Genomic DNA, 17,878 nt, shown 5'->3' on the forward strand with positions numbered 1-17,878 from the left:
TTTGGGGCACAGCTGGGAATGTCAAAGTCAAATTTCAACAGTGTAATATAGTGGGGAAACAAAGCCTCAATGAACCAGTACTCTACGCTGCAAACTATGTAAAGGGTTTTAAAAGTTTTTGTTTCCCCTTTAAAAATTTGCTGCAAATCCTGTTTTGGGTCTCCCCACATGTCACACGAGTGAGGCTCAGGAGCTCCCAAACTTCTATCTATGTTGCTAATGAGCCCTCAAAAGGCTCCCCAGCGCTTTCTAAAACTTTATTTGAATTACAGCTGTGAAAAAGCTTACTAATATAAATGTTGAGGTCAGCAGTAAGACTTCCTTTAGTTCAGCACACAGCCCCAATTATCTTTGATGTGGAGATGCCGGTGATGGACTGGGGTGGACAAATGTAAGGAGTCGCACAACACCAGGTTATAGTCCAACAGCTTTATTTGAAATCACAAGCTTTCGGAGCTTTGCTCCTTCGTCAGGTGAGTGACCATATATGTTCGAACCCATTTTAGAACCAAATCATGACCAATGTAGTGAGGAGTTCACTGCCTATTTTATAGGTCTTAGGTGACTATTAAGATTTTGGACCTAAATGACGCATGGATTTACACCTGTGTGAGTAAACAAGTGAATAGATAAATGCACAAAAAAAGACGGGATATTACAAGTAAAATGGTAAATAACTAACATGAATATAGTGAAGTTGGGGATAACTGACATTAATTTGGTCAGCAAGAAACAACTAATACTAGCTGGGCAAATAAAGGTGATTTGGTCATGTGCATAAACTACAGGGATCTGGTTTTACGTATTAACATTTACTCTTATATAATGCAGCTCTGTTTGAACAAGTCTCATCTGAACAAGTCTCATCTCATTTATGCTATCAACTCACAAAATAACCCATTAAGATCCCGCCCCGAAAACTAGGAAAACAAACAATTAGCACACAGTTTCAAACCTTAAACTTGGGGCCCTTTTTAAAGCAATCAGTTGAATGAGCCTGTAAGAGATATTCACAACTCTACTTAGTACTGCACCAGCAATACAAATCACACTTTGTTCAATTTTAGCCCCAAATCAAGTTGGATGTAAATCCATGCATCATTTAGGTCCAAAATCTTAATAATCACCTAAGACCTATAAAATAGGCGGTGAACTCCTCACTACATTGGTCATGATTTGGTTCTAAAATGGGTTCGAACATATATGGCAACATATACAGGACAACTGCACCACAGAGTAGTAAAATTTAGCCTTGTGCTTCTGATACTCTGCAAGACAAATTCTTGGACTTCCTCAATAATTCCCTCGTGGAAGAGAAATAGAAAGAGAATAAAGATGTGCATTGCTCATTTAAAACCTCTTAAAGAACAGAATTGACAGGATCTCTGAGCAGATTGTGGCAGTCGCTCTCATTCTAAGGTGCTGTGTGGTGTAGGAAACCATGCAAGGAAGAAAAACTTGAAAAACCGATTTTCTTTAAAAATCGACAAACACAAGTTCAGAAACTTTTTTCCAGATTCACCTTTCAGATTTCTCTTTCTTTGTGGCATCTATATCTCAATTAATAGTGCGCCATGATATATCGGAGGTGCACAAAAACCAGATCAGAAGGTCAATATATTGTGCCTTGAGTGCCTGTTTGAAGAGCCCACAGACTGTCTCAAATATTGTGAGTAAAGGAGCCAAAGAAATATTTGTGGCAGCAGTTTTACTATCTTGGCTCATTAACAAAATGGTACTAGAATTGAGGCATTAAAAACACACACACAAGCAAAAATGATTTTCAGTTAAGGTCATTGCTGAGGCTGCTCAGCAATGCAGCATGTTGAAATACTAGCACATGTACAATGACAAGCAGGATATGAGTTCATGCCTGTCATTCTCCCACGTGGAATTAGAGGGTTAAAGATTTATAGACTAAAAATCCCCTCTTCTGACAGTTGATAACAAGAGACCTGGGGAGCCATATGTGGGGAAACTTGACTGGGATAAAGACTATTTAAGAATAGAAAACGCAAAAAAGGTCAAAATCAAAACATCTAATTCGTTATTACAACCAAGGAGTCTTTAGTCTTAAACGGTACCTGTTGTCGCTCCAGTTTTTTGGCCAGCTTTTTAAGAGCCACAGGGTCATCTGCCTGAACATGATCTGGGAGTCGTTTTACTACTATGGAAGAAAGAATGCAGAAGATTTTCTCATTACTCATGAGCGTGACAACACCATGAGATAAAAACAGTATAACATACACTAAGTTCTCAATTCCTTAAAAAGCTTGCTTTAAAACTTCAAAACAGTCCTTATTGTATTCTCCTGAGAGTCAAGAAATATTCTGCAATGACAATCAGCAGAGTTTTCACTTTAACAAGATAACAGAACACATTATAAAACTGTGGTGATGGCAGATAGAGTGGTAATTTAATCTCAGATTTGTGGCAATATCCATAAATCACTCAAGCTATGTTCCTTATTTTACTGTAGATTCGTATCAGAAATTAGGCTGGCCAGTTCAAACCGATCAGAACTCTTATCAGGTGCCATCGGAAGCACAATGGCAACTGCAACTGAACCACATTTTTATTAAAATACATTGCAGATGTAGTAGGCTCCTTACTACACTGTACTTGATTTAATGGCCTTGAAAGTTAATGGGACCAGGTATCTAATGTTGTATTATATCAAAGACATTTAAATAGAAAGCTTTTGAACAGATGAAATCAAAATTACAAAATGAAATGGAATTGCTCATTTACCCACTAAACCATGTGGGATGGTAAGCACTGTCTCCAGCTATTTCTATAGTATAATTTGTAAATTGGTCCAATGTTGGCGAATGGTTTTCAATGAGCTCCTGTTTCTTCCTTTTCCTCTATCCCACCCCCAATGAGTGTACTTAATGTGATTTGTTACCTTGCTGAGGTTCACTGGGTACAGACTTTGTCTTCACTGAAACAACAGGTTGGTTCTGGTCAGATTTCTTGGATTGTTTTGAACAGTTTTCTTGCTTTGCTTTCCGCTCAGCTCGAAGTTCTGCTTTGTTTTTTCCTGCTGAACCTTTTTCACTGCTGACAGGTGTGTCGCCTGATGCTACATTTGCTGTTGGAGCTAAAACAAAGTAGAACAGAGGGCAAATTTAATCATGATTTGTTAAAATTTGTTGCTCTTCAGCTTTTCAAACTTCAGTCAGTGAGAAACTAGCACGTCAGTGATTAGTAGCCATCCCTCCCACGATAGTTAGAGGCACTTTACTGATCGGATCGTGGGACCCCACTGTAGATCTCCCGCCATCCAAGCTAAATAAGCACCAGTATACAAAAGTGTCTCAAAAGGGAAAAAAAATTGAATCCACTTACTTCTTCTACAATTGTAAAACCAAAATTAAATTGATCCCGATACTCGTCATCAGGGTAGCAGCCCTCCAATGTTTTTTTTTTATTCGTTCACGGGATGTGGGCGTCGCTGGCGAGGCCAGCATTTATTGCCCATCCCTAATTGCCCTTGAGAAGGTGGTGGTGAGCCACCTTCTTGAACCGCTGCAGTCCGTGTGGTGACGGTTCTCCCACAGTGCTGTTAGGAAGGGAGTTCCAGGATTTTGACCCAGCGACGATGAAGGAACGGCGATATATTTCCAAGTCGGGATGGTGTGTGACTTGGAGGGGAACGTGCAGGTGGTGTTGTTCCCATGTGCCTGCTGCTCTTGTCCTTCTAGGTGGTAGAGGTTGCGGGTTTGGGAGGTGCTGTCGAAGAAGCCTTGGCGAGTTGCTGCAGTGCATCCTGTGGATGGTACACACTGCAGCCACAGTGCGCCGGTGGTGAAGGGAGTGAATGTTTAGGGTGGTGGATGGGGTGCCAATCAAGCGGGCTGCTTTATCTTGGATGGTGTCGAGCTTCTTGAGTGTTGTTGGAGCTGCACTCATCCAGGCAAGTGGAGAGTATTCCATCACACTCCTGACTTGTGCCTTGTAGATGGTGGAAAGGCTTTGGGGAGTCAGGAGGTGAGTCACTCGCCGCAGAATACCCAGCCTCTGACCTGCTCTCGTAGCCACATTATTTATATGGCTGGTCCAGTTCAGTTTCTGGTCAATGGTGACCCCCAGGATGTTGATGGTGGGGGATTCGGCGATGGTAATGCCGTTGAATGTCAAGGGGAGGTGGTTAGACTTTCTCTTGTTGGAGATGGTCATTGCCTGGCACTTATCTGGCGCAAATGTTACTCGCCACTTATGAGCCCAAGCCTGGATGTTGTCCAGGTCTTGCTGCATGTGGGCTCGGACTGCTTCATTATCTGAGGGGTTGCGAATGGAACTGAACACTGTGCAGTCATCAGCGAACATCCCCATTTCTGACCTTATGATGGAGGGAAGGTCATTGATGAAGCAGCTGAAGATGGTTGGGCCTAGGACTGTGATTATTTCCCCACAGACTATGTCCCCCCCACCTCAAAATTTTATATGCTCTTTAGGTTGCCACACGTGCTATTCCTGCGCCAACATGACGAACAGTCAACCTGCTCCCCAGCCTCTAACAATGTCACTCTTGAGCTGGCTGCCAAGTAGCGAGATTGTGTGCGTGTGCATGTGACCCAACATGACGCACCTTGTTTTTTCCTCTTTCCTCCACCTGGTGCGGGGGTGGGTGGAGGAGGAGGCAGGGGAGAGGAAAGCGTAATCTCTACTTAATGGCTCCTCCACATGGAAATGTAGAGCAATAACTCACCAGGTGTTGTTATGGGTATCAATCTCAATCCACCCAGTCGGTGGCACAGTTAGTCACAAATTACACCTCAAGAACAATAGACAAAAAGGACGTTAAAATTTATTTTAAAAAATTTTTTTACACGGTGGTACTTCACTTCCTATAGAAATGCAAATAAAAGATGCTGACAGTTGTGAATACATGTATTTTAAAGAGCTGGTAGTTTAACAAAATTGCAAAGTTTAAGAAATCTTCGATAGACTTGTAACAGTAGATTTTACAAACTTCCACTTCCACCTCAAAGTTTCTCATGCCAGTTTGCATGGGTAAACACCAACATGGGCTAGTGAGGCCAAATGTCCTGTTTCCATGTTGTAACTTCCATGTATTTCTAGGAAGGCATATCTGGAACTCGGACATGGAGGTTGGTGATCCCTACAGGATTTTCTGATGGAACACATCAGCCTCGATCCGCACTCCTGGCCCAAAGACGGAAAATGCTGCAGAGCCTGTTAACCTCTGCCTGAATTCTCAATAGGCACTCCTGGCTTACAAAACTCTGTGCGGGAGTGCAAATTGTAAAATCTACCTTACAGATGCAGGATGATCACTAGAAAAACAAAGGGAGAGGTAAGAAGAATTTTTCTTTTCACAAGGAAGGTTATTAGACTATGGAATACTTTATTACAAATGGCTATTGAGACAAAAACATGATCATTTCGAAGGGAACTAGAAACTATTTGAAAAGGAATAATGTAAAAGGATATGATGTGGAGATGCCGGTGATGGACTGGGGTGGACAAATGTAAGGAATCTTACAACACCAGGTTATAGTCCAACAAATTTATTTTAAAATCACAAGCTTTCGGAGATTATCTCCTTCGTCAGATGAATGAATGAAAAGGTTCTCAAATCGCATATCTTATACTTTGTTGGGACAGCATTACACCAATCAAAAGGTGTCGTTGTTATTCAAACAGGCCATTCTCTCTCTCTCTCTCTCTCTCTGCCATTTTGAGTTTCTTTCTGCCTGCCTGTGTAATAGACACAATGTATATCGAGTGTACTGGGACGTGCTGTTCTCCGTGACTGGCCTGTTTGAATAACAACGACACCTTTTGATTGGTGTGATGCTGTCCCAACAAAGTATAAGATATGCGATTTGAGAACCGTTTCATTCATTCATCTGACGAAGGAGATAATCTCCGAAAGCTTGTGATTTTAAAATAAATTTGTTGGACTATAACCTGGTGTTGTAAGATTCCTTACATTCGTAAAAGGATATGAGGAAAGGACAAGGAAATAGGATTGAAGTAGCTGGCTCCTATTGAAGTGCAGGCAGCAGCACAGGCCCAATGGGCCAAATGGTGTCCTCCTGTGCTGTAATGTCTATGATTCTAAATCCAGTTGAAATTTGGTTCTGGTTGATATCTGCTTGAGTATTTTATGCACCACAGTTGACCTGTGAGAGTTTGATGCCACTAATGAATAGAAGGAAGGAAGGAAAACTTGTTCTACCCCTGTAACTGTTAAAATCTTTTTGTATGCAATCTCAGGTTAGCTGTGGGAGGGGAAAAGGGAGCCCAGTTTACCTTTCTGCTGGTACTGCTGTTTCTTTGGGCCATCTGTTGAAAAAGAATTCTCAACATCTGTGGTCTTATCTTCCTTCTTGTTTTTTTTATGCTGTTTCTTAGCCTTCCTCAATCGCTGCTTTTCTTCCTTCGACAACTCTTGTCCTTCTATCTATCAGAGAAAAGCAAAAAGACATCCTTTATGTAGTTTATATTGCACAGGACTTGTTGAGAAAAAAGAGTTTAGTTTGTATAACGTAGGAAAATTCCAAAGAACTATAATCAGGGCTGACTCTTGGACTCGATCCTCTAAATTATCAGAATATAACAACCAGTCAGTAGAAAACTGCCAGGCCCCAGATGAAAAGTTAACAATTCTTATTAATAATGTAATTTGGGGGTGAAAAACTCAACCACAGTAAATATCTGCAGTTGTCAGCCAGGGTTGCCTACAACTGTGCATCATTCATGAAACTATCATAAGATAACTATCAGTAATATAAAGCAAAGTGTATGCAGCATACAACAAATACATTAAATTTGAAACATTCACAAAACACATTTATAAAAACATACGTTAAAAGAGTTTAATTTTTTTTTTAAAGATCATTCATTTTTTATGAAGCTATTATACATGTAGGTATACATTCACATATATTTTATGAAGTTATTGTATGATTATGGGTATATTCACAGAGACATTTTGCGAAGTCATTGTATAGCTAGGTGTACATTCACACACATTGGGCACAATTTTAATAGTGAAAAATGGGTGGATTCGGGGCGGGGGGCATTCAAAATTGCAACCATTTCTGACCCACCCCCAAGCACCTCCAACCTGCCTATTTCCGGTTTTCACCAGGGCGGGACGAGGAGTGGGCGACCAACCCGCTTCCAGGAGTCAGGTCAGGCCTTAAAACCTTTCAAGGAGGCTTTGGCCTCCATTTTCCCCACAGTTTCCGATTTCAACCCTGGGGGGGCCGGGATACCTGGTCCTCCTCTTTTATGCCTCATGAAAGGAGGCGAGAAGGCCCGAGACTAACTGGCAAGTGCCTCGCCGGCACAGCTTGTGGGCCCGGAGGAGCAGGAGTGCTTCCCCCAGGCCCAACAAGCCTACCTGCAGCGACCACCACCACCCCCCCCCAACGATTGCGGACCCTTGCCCTCGACCGCGGACTCCCACCCCTGATTCCCCCCCACGATCGCTGCCCCCTGACCCCGATCCCCAAATCCCCCCTCAATCATCACAGACCCCCGATCTTGACACATCTCTCCTGTGACAGACTCCCGATCCCTCCCCATGACTGACGACCCTGAGCCAACCCATGCCGCCGTGCCAACCCCCCGTTCACACAAACAAAGACTTACCTGAACACGTCCTCTCCCTGGCTGCTCTCTGGTCCGACTGTGACCAGCCTGTCAATCAGGCCAGTCAGTCAGATGGCAAACCAGCAAAAAAAGACGTCCTTACGTCAAAATCGTAAGGACATCCGGGAAACCCATACTTCCGGGTTTCCCGTCCACAATTTGACCCCCCCGTCCCCTTCCTGGCGTGTGGTCAAAATAATGCCCATTGTATGAGTGTACATCCTCAAACATAGTTGATGGAGTCACTGTGCATCCTGCCTGCACGTCAAGGAATGCATCACATCAGACCAAAGAAAACAATACAATACTCCAGTTTTGCACAGTATTGTTTTACATATATATTGTTATTAAAATCATTGAAATGCCACATTGTTTAAACTTGATTCTGAAGTCAAATAAACTGACATTGCAAAAACAATTTGCTCATTTTTATACTAAACTTATTTAAAAGTCATTGTTCTCGCCATAGGATGTCAGATTGTGCGGATGCTTGTACTTGTTCGTGGGAACCTTTAAGATCAGTTTTTGCCTTAAGTTCCGCAATAAATTCTTGGGGGGGGGGGGGGGGGTTTGGCAGTGAATTATTAAAAGCAAATTTCCTCCTTAATTTAAGAAAAAAGGCTGATTATTTCCCATTATTTTCTTACCAAAATCAGTTCTGCAGATGTGTGCATATCACATCCATAATGTCAGGACACACGGGCCATGCTATTAACAAAATGGATACACTGCATACAATGAATGCAATATACCGTTCATAGCACGCACTACAAAATTAAAACTTATCAACTATTTCATTGGGGACACCAAACACAGATTGGGTGATCACTTTGCTGAACACCTCTGCTCTGTTCCAATTTACCCTGGTTTTTTAGACTCTAATATCCACCCTAATTTTATCCCAGTTTTTGATGCTTAAAAACAAAAATTGAAAAACACTTAGAAAAAGGTTTTTAAATTTTTAAAAACTTACTTCAAAAGGTCCTTAAGTGTTCAACATACTGTTAACACTGCTTTCAAAGTGTTCTAGGATCATTCTGTGCTATTCATCTATTACATTGACAATCTATGGGCTTTACTTAAATATATAACTAGAGAGCACAAAGTAAAACCGTAGAGAGAAAGCATGATATAAAAAATATAATGTCCACAAAAAGGTTTTACAAAATTTGAATCATGAAATACACTCTATGCTATCTATAGCACAGAAAATCATGCAAAAAGAAAGCTACTCTTATCTACATACAGCTCCCTACAAATTTATTCAGTTTGTATCCGGATATCATTTGCATTTGTCAATTTTTGCAGAACAATTCAGACCCCAATCCAAATGCTTTCACAAGCCCTATAGCCGCGCAGGTAGAATAAAATTACAGTGCCCTCTCTAGCAGTAAAATGCGATTAACTGTCACAACAGTGTCCGCTGCTCACTGGTCTCATTGAGAAATCATTTCAATGGTTAAATCTAATAGACAACAGGACCATCATTTTTTTTTATTTGTTCAAAGCAAAACATATTTTAAATGTTCTCCCAGACACAAAACAGAATTTTTAGCAAAATTTACAGAATACAGGGTGTGCACCAACAAGCATCAACAAGGTGAGAGACAGATTTTCAATCAAATGCCAGGTTTTACTTGTGTCTTGTCCAGGAGTTAAAAATGAAGCTTCAAGCGTCAAGTTAAATAAAGACTAGCATACTCAAAAGTCACTGAAACTAAGGACTAAATTCTGTGATGAGTTATCAAGTATTGAATAACGCATTTCTGCCAAATGACCACGCAATTAATTAAAGTAAAGTGATCACTATCTTTTGAAGCTTGTACTAGAACTGCTCATTACCTTATGTCCACTGCTCTTGAGGTGTTTTGTTACGTGAAAGGTGCTGCTTAAATGTAAATTGTTCTACTTGAGCTTTATATAAATACACCGCTTGATTTGTGTCACATTTCAGGAGTGTTTTTTTGTAGCATTTTTCCGCAGAAGGGATTTGGAAAAAGAGTTACTTTCAATGTTTAATTTTAAAGACGAATTCATTCACACAAGTTTGCAAAAAAAGGCACCAAGACAGGAGTTTAAAAAGATAATTTTCCCAATAGATGATAAACAATAAGCAATGTATTCACCTGACTCAGCAATCAATACACACATCATATCCATTGGGAAGTCTATGATCCCTTCTGGCTGTGAATACAGCATGATAAAAAAAAGAGATGGCAACAGAGACAATCAGATTTTTAAAACAGAAAGCTGCGAGGGCAAGTTCTGGTCAAGTTCAGAAGGAGAATGCAGGTCGGTAGTTAGAAATTAGTTTAAGTCAAGATAGATGCACTGCAGCAACTCGCCAAGGCTTCTTCGACAGCACCTCCCAAACCCGCGACCTCTACCACCTAGAAGGACAAGAGCAGCAGGCGCATGGAAACAACACCACCTGCACGTTCCCCTCCAAGTCACACACCATCCCGACTTGGAAATATATCGCCGTTCCTTCATTGTCGCTGGGTCAAAATCCTGGAACTCCCTTCCTAACAGCACTGTGGGAGAACCGTCACCACACGGACTGCAGCGGTTCAAGAAGGCGGCTCACCACCACCTTCTCGAGCGCAATTAGGGATGGGCAATAAATGCCGGCCTTGCCAGCGACGCCCACATCCCGTGAACGAATAAAAAAAAAAGCCCATTGATGTGGAGTAATATAACGTGTTCATTTAGAAAGACTTGCATTTATATAGCGCCTTTCATGACCTCAGGACATCCCATAGAGCTTTACAACCAATTAAGTACTTTTGAAGTGTAGTCACTGTTGTAATGTAGGAAACACAACAGGCAATTTGTGCACAGCAAGCTCCCACAAACAGCAATTAAATAAATGGCCAGATCATCTGTTTTAGTGATGTTGGTTGAGCGATAAATGTTGGCCAGGACACTGGAAGAATTCTCCTGTTCTTCTTCGAAAAGTGCAGAGGTATCTTTTACCTCTACCTGAGGGCAGACGGGGCCATGGTTTAACCTCTCATCAGAAATACGACACCTCTGACAGTGCCGCACCAGCCTAGATTATGTACTAAAGTCTCTGAAGTGAGGCCTGAACGCACAACCTTTTGACTTGGAGGTGAGAGTGCTACCACTGACCCAAGGCTGACGCTTCAATATTATTTTGTAATATTACACAAAGACAGGCTCTACTGTTTGAACTAAATGAATCCAATCATAATTGTTTCTGTACACTTGCAATGAAATAAAATAACAACGATTTGTATCTGGCCAAGTCTTACCAAGTATTTTCTTAGTCCACCTTTCAAAGTGATTGAAGAAGTACACGTGAAAGACATGAATATCGAATTCCAATCACAAGGGGACATCAGTACAGTCCTGGGTTAGGCTATTGCAGTGTTAGATGTTGGACAGCACGGGAACACTCCTAAATGCAAGACACTCAGCCCACTTACCAGAATGACTAACATTGTTTTATCCAAGAGAATATTTAAGACAAGACCCTAAACTTGTAACAATCCCCAAGTCCAACTAATTTAACTTGTATTATAGGGAGCATTTTGAGATTCTCTTATCTGTTTCAGAACTTACCATAATTTCTCAAATTGATTCCACATTTTCCATACCTTCTATAATTCATGTTTTCTTTCATATACCCATTCTAACAATCTTATTTCTGCCTCATAGCACTCTCACGTTTTCCACCTCTATCTCAAACGGTCCAACACCAAAAGAAAAAAATAGTCTCTCTGCACACATTTAACCTGCAAAATAACCTGTTTTTACCAACTATATTTAACCATACTTTAAAAAAAAACCTGCACATAGTATTAAAATTAAGCTTCTTCCAAAAATCATTTTAAGACGTTGAAAATTCTTTTCCTGTAGCCACCACCAGTAAAAGAAGAATCACAAAAGGCTACTAGCAGAGCTTAACAAAAATAAATTGTGCAGTCAATATCAAGAAGCAAATATACATTTTTGGAGTGAAATTCTGCACTGCTGAAGATTAGGTATGTTAGTACTGGCAAATGGAACACTTTTCTATTTTTAGTAATATATGTCAGCAAACACTCAAGTCAGTGATTATATAAACAAAAAAGCTCTGTCTGCTCCAACCTCAAAAGAGCATCTGTACTGCACCTGCAATTTTTTTTTCTTTTCCTCAAACCAGCTATCCTTATATCCTCTCGGGCTGATAAAGGAGTAACTTTTACAAAGCAAGGCTCCCGGCATAGAGTTTCAATCAATAGGAGCAAGAGCACGAGCACACCTCATTCTCCAATCATCATTCCCATTCAGTATGATTCGAAGTCGGAAGCAGCATCACACAAAATTTATTCGACAGTATAAAATTATGGACAGTTTTGTGCTGTGGATCAGGGCCCTTTAGAAATGATTGAGACTTGAAAATGAAATCCATTTAGAACCCATGCAAAAGCAGAGATTTTCACCTCAGACATCAATGGACAGAGTCCTAATCCACTGCATCATTTATTCCCAAAGGAAGGAGTGATTTTATTGGAGCTGACTTGGGTGAGCTTTGACAGATGCCACCAACAGCAAACAGCTCCATATGTTTCATATGTAAACCAAAACTGCAACCTTGCATCACTAAAAATCAACCACAACATGTTTTAGACTAGAGTATGACTTTTTGACAACCATGAATGCAAAGCATGGGTAAAGCTGCTACAACAGAAGTTCTCTCTCATCTGTGACTATCACAAGACCACAATGTATGATTTTGGCTGGTTGACCGGTTTACCAACATTAACTAGTATGTTCCTCTACCTGCTGTCAATCATGTCATGGTTCACGGAAACCAAAATGAACGTGAAGCTGTTGCAACATCTCCATCACTTCAAACTGATATCTGGTTGGCAAGATGGCCTCAGAGCAAATCAGTCAACTTGCAATGCTTTCAACATCATTGTCGAGAAATGGAGGGATTCATTCAAGGATAGGACAATTTTACAGCAGTTGTCCTTAAAGATCTCGAGCCTTTGACTGGGTGTGGCATTCTGGTCTCATTAAAAAGCTGACTTCTTATGATGCATCTGATGAGACGCTGAACTAGAGAACACAAAAGCCAGGCCATGACTATAAATAGACATTCATTTTCTATTACCTTTTATGCAGGCATCTACCCGACAATGTGGAAAATTGCCCAGGTATGTCCTGTCCACAAAAAGCAGGACAAATCCAATCCGGCCAATTACCGCCCCTTCAGTCTACTCTCAATCATCAGTAAAGTGATGGAAGGTGTCTTCGACAGTGCTATCAAGCGGCACTTACTCACCAATAACCTGCTCACCGATGCTCAGTTTGGGTTCCGCGAAGACCACTCGGCTCAGACCTCATTGCAGCCTTGGTCCAAACATGGACAAAAGAGCTGAATTTCAGAGGTGAGGTGAGACAGACTGCCCTTGACATCAAGGCAGCATTTGACCGAGTGTGGCACCAAGGAGCCCTAGTAAAATTGAAGTCAATGGGAATCAGGGGGAAAACTCTCCACTGGCTGGAGTCATACACAGCACAAAGGAAGATGGTAGTGGTTGTTGGAGGCCAATCATCTCAGCCCCAGGGCATTGCTGCAGGAGTTCCTCAGGGCAGTGTCCTCGGCCCAACCATCTTCAGCTGCTTCATCAATGACCTTCCCTCCATCATAAGGTCAGAAATGGGGATGTTCGCTGATGATTGCACAGTGTTCAGTTCCATTCGCAACTCCTCAAATAATAAAACAGTCTGTGCCCGCATGCAGCAAGACCTGGACAACATCCAGGCTTGGGCTCATAAGTGGCAAGTAACATTCACACCAGACAAGTGCCAGGCAATGACCATCTCCAACTAGAGAGAGTCTAACCACCTCCCCTTGACATTCAACGGCATTACCATCGCCTAATCCCCCACCGTCAACATCCTGGAGGTCACCATTGACCAGAAACTTAACTGGACCAGCCATTTCAATACTGTGGCTACAAGAGCAGGTCAGAAGCTGGGTATTCTGCGGCGAGTGACTCACCTCCTGACTCCCCAAAGCCTTTCCACCATCTACAAGGCACAAGTCAGGAGTGTGATGGAATACTCTCCACTTGCCTGGATGAGTGCAGCTCCAACAACACTCAAGAAGCTCGACACCATCCAGGATAAAGCAGCCCGCTTGATTGGCACCCCATCCACCACCCTAAACATTCACTCCCTTCACCACCGGCGCACTGTGGCTGCAGTGTGTACCATCCACAGGATGCACTGCAGCAACTCGCTGAGGCTTCTTCAACAGCACCTCCCAAACCTGCGACCTCTACCACCTAGAAGGACAAGGGCAGCAGGCACATGGGAATAACACCACCTGCACGTTCCCCTCCAAGTCACACACCATCCCGACTTGGAAATATATCGCCGTTCCTTCATCGTCGCTGGGTCAAAATCCTGGAACTCCCTTCCTAACAGCATTGTGGGAGAACCGTCACCACACGGACTGCAGCGGTTCAAGAAAGCGGCTCACCACCACCTTCTCAAGGGCAATTAGGGATGGGTAATAAATGCTGGCCTCGCCAACGACGCCCACATCCCAGGAACGAATAAAAGAAAAGGATCCCTTCAGGGAAGTTTGGTGGACCCAACTATACATCGCATCTTCATTAAAGATAGATTCAACATTTATGCCAAAAATTCCTTTTTTAATGATATCACATTTAACAATAATAATTATCTCCTTATCTGAAAAACAAATGGTAACTGAATCACTACAAGCCAACATGGAATTGAAAAATCCAGATGATGTGCTACTTCAAACACGAAGATCATGTCAATAAATCTGTTGTCAGTCCACCTTTTCTCTATAACGACAGCAAACTATCTTTTGTCATGAACATTCAGTTCCTTGCCTGTGTAATGATAACTAGCTACCTTGGAGCAAATAAGTGTTCGAGTTGGCTAGAAGATTTTAATAAAAAAGTAGAATTCTCAAGAAAGTTCAGCCTTACTCATCACTGTTGGCAATCGCTGTGTTCTACGAAGCGGATATCATATTCGTGTTTGGCATGTTGCAGGAAAAAAAATAATTTGTTGCTTCTGTGTTTGACATAGTCCAAAAGCATATATAGGCTCAATGTCTTACAGTACCTTGTCAAAACCTTTTTGGAAGTCTCGGTAGACAATGTCTATTGGGCTTCCCTCATTCACCAACTTAGTGACTTCTTCAAAAACTACAATCAAATTTGTATGTCATGACCTTTTTTTGAAGCCATGTTGGTGTTCCTATTATGTCCCTCTATATCTAAGTAGTTGCACACTACATTCCTAATGATTTCCTCAAGCATTTATCACCTATTACCAATGTCAAACTTATGGACCTATAAATTACTCGGGTCCGTCTCATCTCCTTTAACCTCCTTCTGGTCCACAAGACCATAAGAAATAGAAGCAGGAGTAGGCAATTCAGCACCTCGAGCCTGCTCCGCCATTCAATGAGATCATGGCTGATCTGATTTTTACCTCAACTCCACTTTCCCGCCCTTTCCCCATATCCTTTGACTCCCTTGCTGATCAAAAATTTGTCGAACTCAGCCTTGAATGTATTCAATGACTCAGCCTCCACAGCTTTTTGGGGTAAAGAATTCCAAAGATTCACGACCCTCTGGGAGAAGAAATTCCTCCTCATTTCCATCTTAAACGGGCGACCCCTTATTCTGAGACTATGCCCCCTAGTTTTAGATTCCCCCATGAGGGGTAACATCCTCTCAGTGTCTACCCTATCAAGTCCCCTCAGAATCTTGTATGTTTCAATAAGATCTCCTCTCATTCTTCTAAACGCCAATGAGTATAGACCCAACCTGTTCAATCTTTCCTCATAACACAATCCTTCCATACCTGGAATCAACCAAGTGAACCTTCTCTGAACTGCCTAAATGCAAGTATGTCCTTCCTTAAATAAGGGCACCAGAACTGTACGCAGTACTCCAGGTGTGGTCTCACCAGCACCCTCTATAGTTGTAGCATGACTTCCCTGCTTTTATACTCCATCCCCCTAGAAATAAAGGCCAATATTGCGTTTGCCCTCCGGATTGCCTGCCGCACCAGTGTGCTGACTTTTTGTGTTTCATGTACGAGGTCACCCAGACTAAGGGAACCGTCCCAGAGTGCAATGAGCTATTAAAAATACGAGCAAGGGGCTCACACATCATGTGTCCCATCTCCCCGAGGACTCTTGGGTGGATATCAGCCGGCTGGTGTAAATGGGGTAATAAAAATAAATTTGTTTAGTGTTTCACACAATCATCTCATACTTAAAGTCAGTGTGAGTTGTGAGTTTCCTAAAGCTCAGACTGTAACAGAATTAAATGATTTTCAAAAAAAGAGTATTAAATTGGACAGATGCCAAACTACTCCATCAACATAAAGAATCAAAACACAATGTAATATTGTTAGCAGCGCCATATTTCAGCAAAAGCATTTAACAGCAGGGAAGTTAGTCAGCAGTATTACATAGTTTACTCTGGCCATTAGCCATTCATTATATGGTTTTTTTCTTTTAGTCTGGTTATGGAAACACAATCTATCTAGAATGTCTGCATCAAAAATATGATTTTTTTTCTGATGTGACACCTTGGAATCACAGCATACTTGTTATTTTTTATTGTATTTATTGCACTGACAAATCTACAGTCCAGCTATGTCCGAGGCTGCACTCTAGAATTAAAAACAGAGATATATATACCCCAATTAACTTGCCAGTTGCTTTTTTTAAGGCTACATTTTCATCCTTTTCTTGTGGCCACAAGCCATCCAGTTTGCCAAAAGCCTGGTCACAGGCTTCAGCTGCATTGTGTTTTAATGCAAGCTGTGCAAAACATATTCAGGGTAAGTGAGCCAGTAATTCTCTCTCTGTGAAAGTGCCCGACCTTAACTTGGCATTTCTCTGATCACTTGACTTAGATTATTAACTGGTCATGTGGTGATTATGGATATAAAGTAGGAGTTTCAGGCCCATGAGGCGACATACTACTACACCAAAGGCAAGTAGCAAGACAAAACAATGGGGAAAAAAGACCAATTTGTTTTTGACCAGAAAGGATACCATCACATCTTTAATTACATTATACCATCATATCTTTTTTTTAATAAAAATTTATCATGGGTATCGATCCTAAACCTTGATATCAATTTGCACTAATTGTCAATATATTACATTTAATGATTTCCCCCCCCAAAGCTGTCCAATTTCTTTGATCTACAAGGGAAAAGAGTGAAACATTCTGAGACAGAATGAAAATGTGCTTTAACTGTTGGTTTTTACAAGTGTTCCCAGTCAATTAAAATTTTACACTGGACATACCTGTAGCCTAATCAATATTTAGATAAATGATGCTGAGCTTTTTATCTCTTTTGTCTCCCTTAATAGCAAATTGCTTTGAGAGATCTGACAGTATTTGAGTGCTGTCAAACCATGTAGGATGACAAAAAAAATCCATAAAATTAGTTGGAATTATATACAAAGTAAAATGAATCTAGGTCTACATCAACTTGTCTCACTCTGCTAAGATCAGTTACTCATTTACCCACAAATACATTAATGTCAGTTCAATTCAGGCTATAGATGGATGGGTGCGTACACCATGTAATTATTTTCACATCTATACTTGTGTGACCCATATTCATTTTAGAACGTGTCTGCGCACAGTTCTATTGGTACACAATGGAGGTGCAACAGAGCAGAAGTGAAGACTGTCCTGTACATGCACATTAATATTCCTTCTTCAACCTCACATTGGGAGAAATAATCCAGATGAGAGCCCACTCCACTGCAGTTCCATTTAACAAATCTTTTTTTAAAAAAAGTGTGCTTATTTTACACCAATCAAAATTCGATGGTACAGTTTGATGCTCGGGACCTTGGTTTGGGTTTAACATTGCTTATAACCAAATTAACAAACTGCCCTCAATCTCAAAACATTTTACAGTATACTAAGCGTTTGGCTGTGTATCCACCCGATAAGAAATGTTTGAACTCACTGTCTGTTTATATTTCGTCTTGCCAACCAACATTTCATGTCAATTTAGATTTCATCACAATCAACAGAAATGCTGCAATCTGTCTCTGAGCCTCACACCATTTGCATTTAGCACCGTACGGAGTGTAAATCAAGTGCGGTGTCAAAACTGGTTCACTAAGTACTATGCAGGGAGGGGGAGGGAGGGAGGAGGTCTGTTTATGTGAGCGTGGACACTCCCCTCCCCATTCTCTAAA

General features: G+C 41.3%; 1 protein-coding gene across 3 annotated transcripts in view; it reads right to left on the reverse strand.

The window, feature by feature from the left end:
- eif2b4 (eukaryotic translation initiation factor 2B, subunit 4 delta) overlaps positions 1 to 17,878 on the reverse strand; it is a 69,413-nt gene that overhangs the window by 30,493 nt on the left and 21,042 nt on the right. For all 3 annotated transcript variants that reach the window (XM_067984797.1, XM_067984795.1, XM_067984796.1), the window contains 3 exons: positions 6,286 to 6,436; positions 2,909 to 3,103; positions 2,085 to 2,167 (listed from right to left, as the gene is read on the reverse strand). In XM_067984797.1, coding sequence (XP_067840898.1) covers positions 2,085 to 2,167; positions 2,909 to 3,103; positions 6,286 to 6,436 — 429 coding nt within the window. The remainder of the gene's footprint in view (positions 1 to 2,084; positions 2,168 to 2,908; positions 3,104 to 6,285; positions 6,437 to 17,878) is intronic.

This window comes from Heptranchias perlo, chromosome 5, assembly GCF_035084215.1.
Source record: "Heptranchias perlo isolate sHepPer1 chromosome 5, sHepPer1.hap1, whole genome shotgun sequence".
NCBI classification, from domain to species: Eukaryota; Metazoa; Chordata; class Chondrichthyes; order Hexanchiformes; family Hexanchidae; genus Heptranchias; species Heptranchias perlo.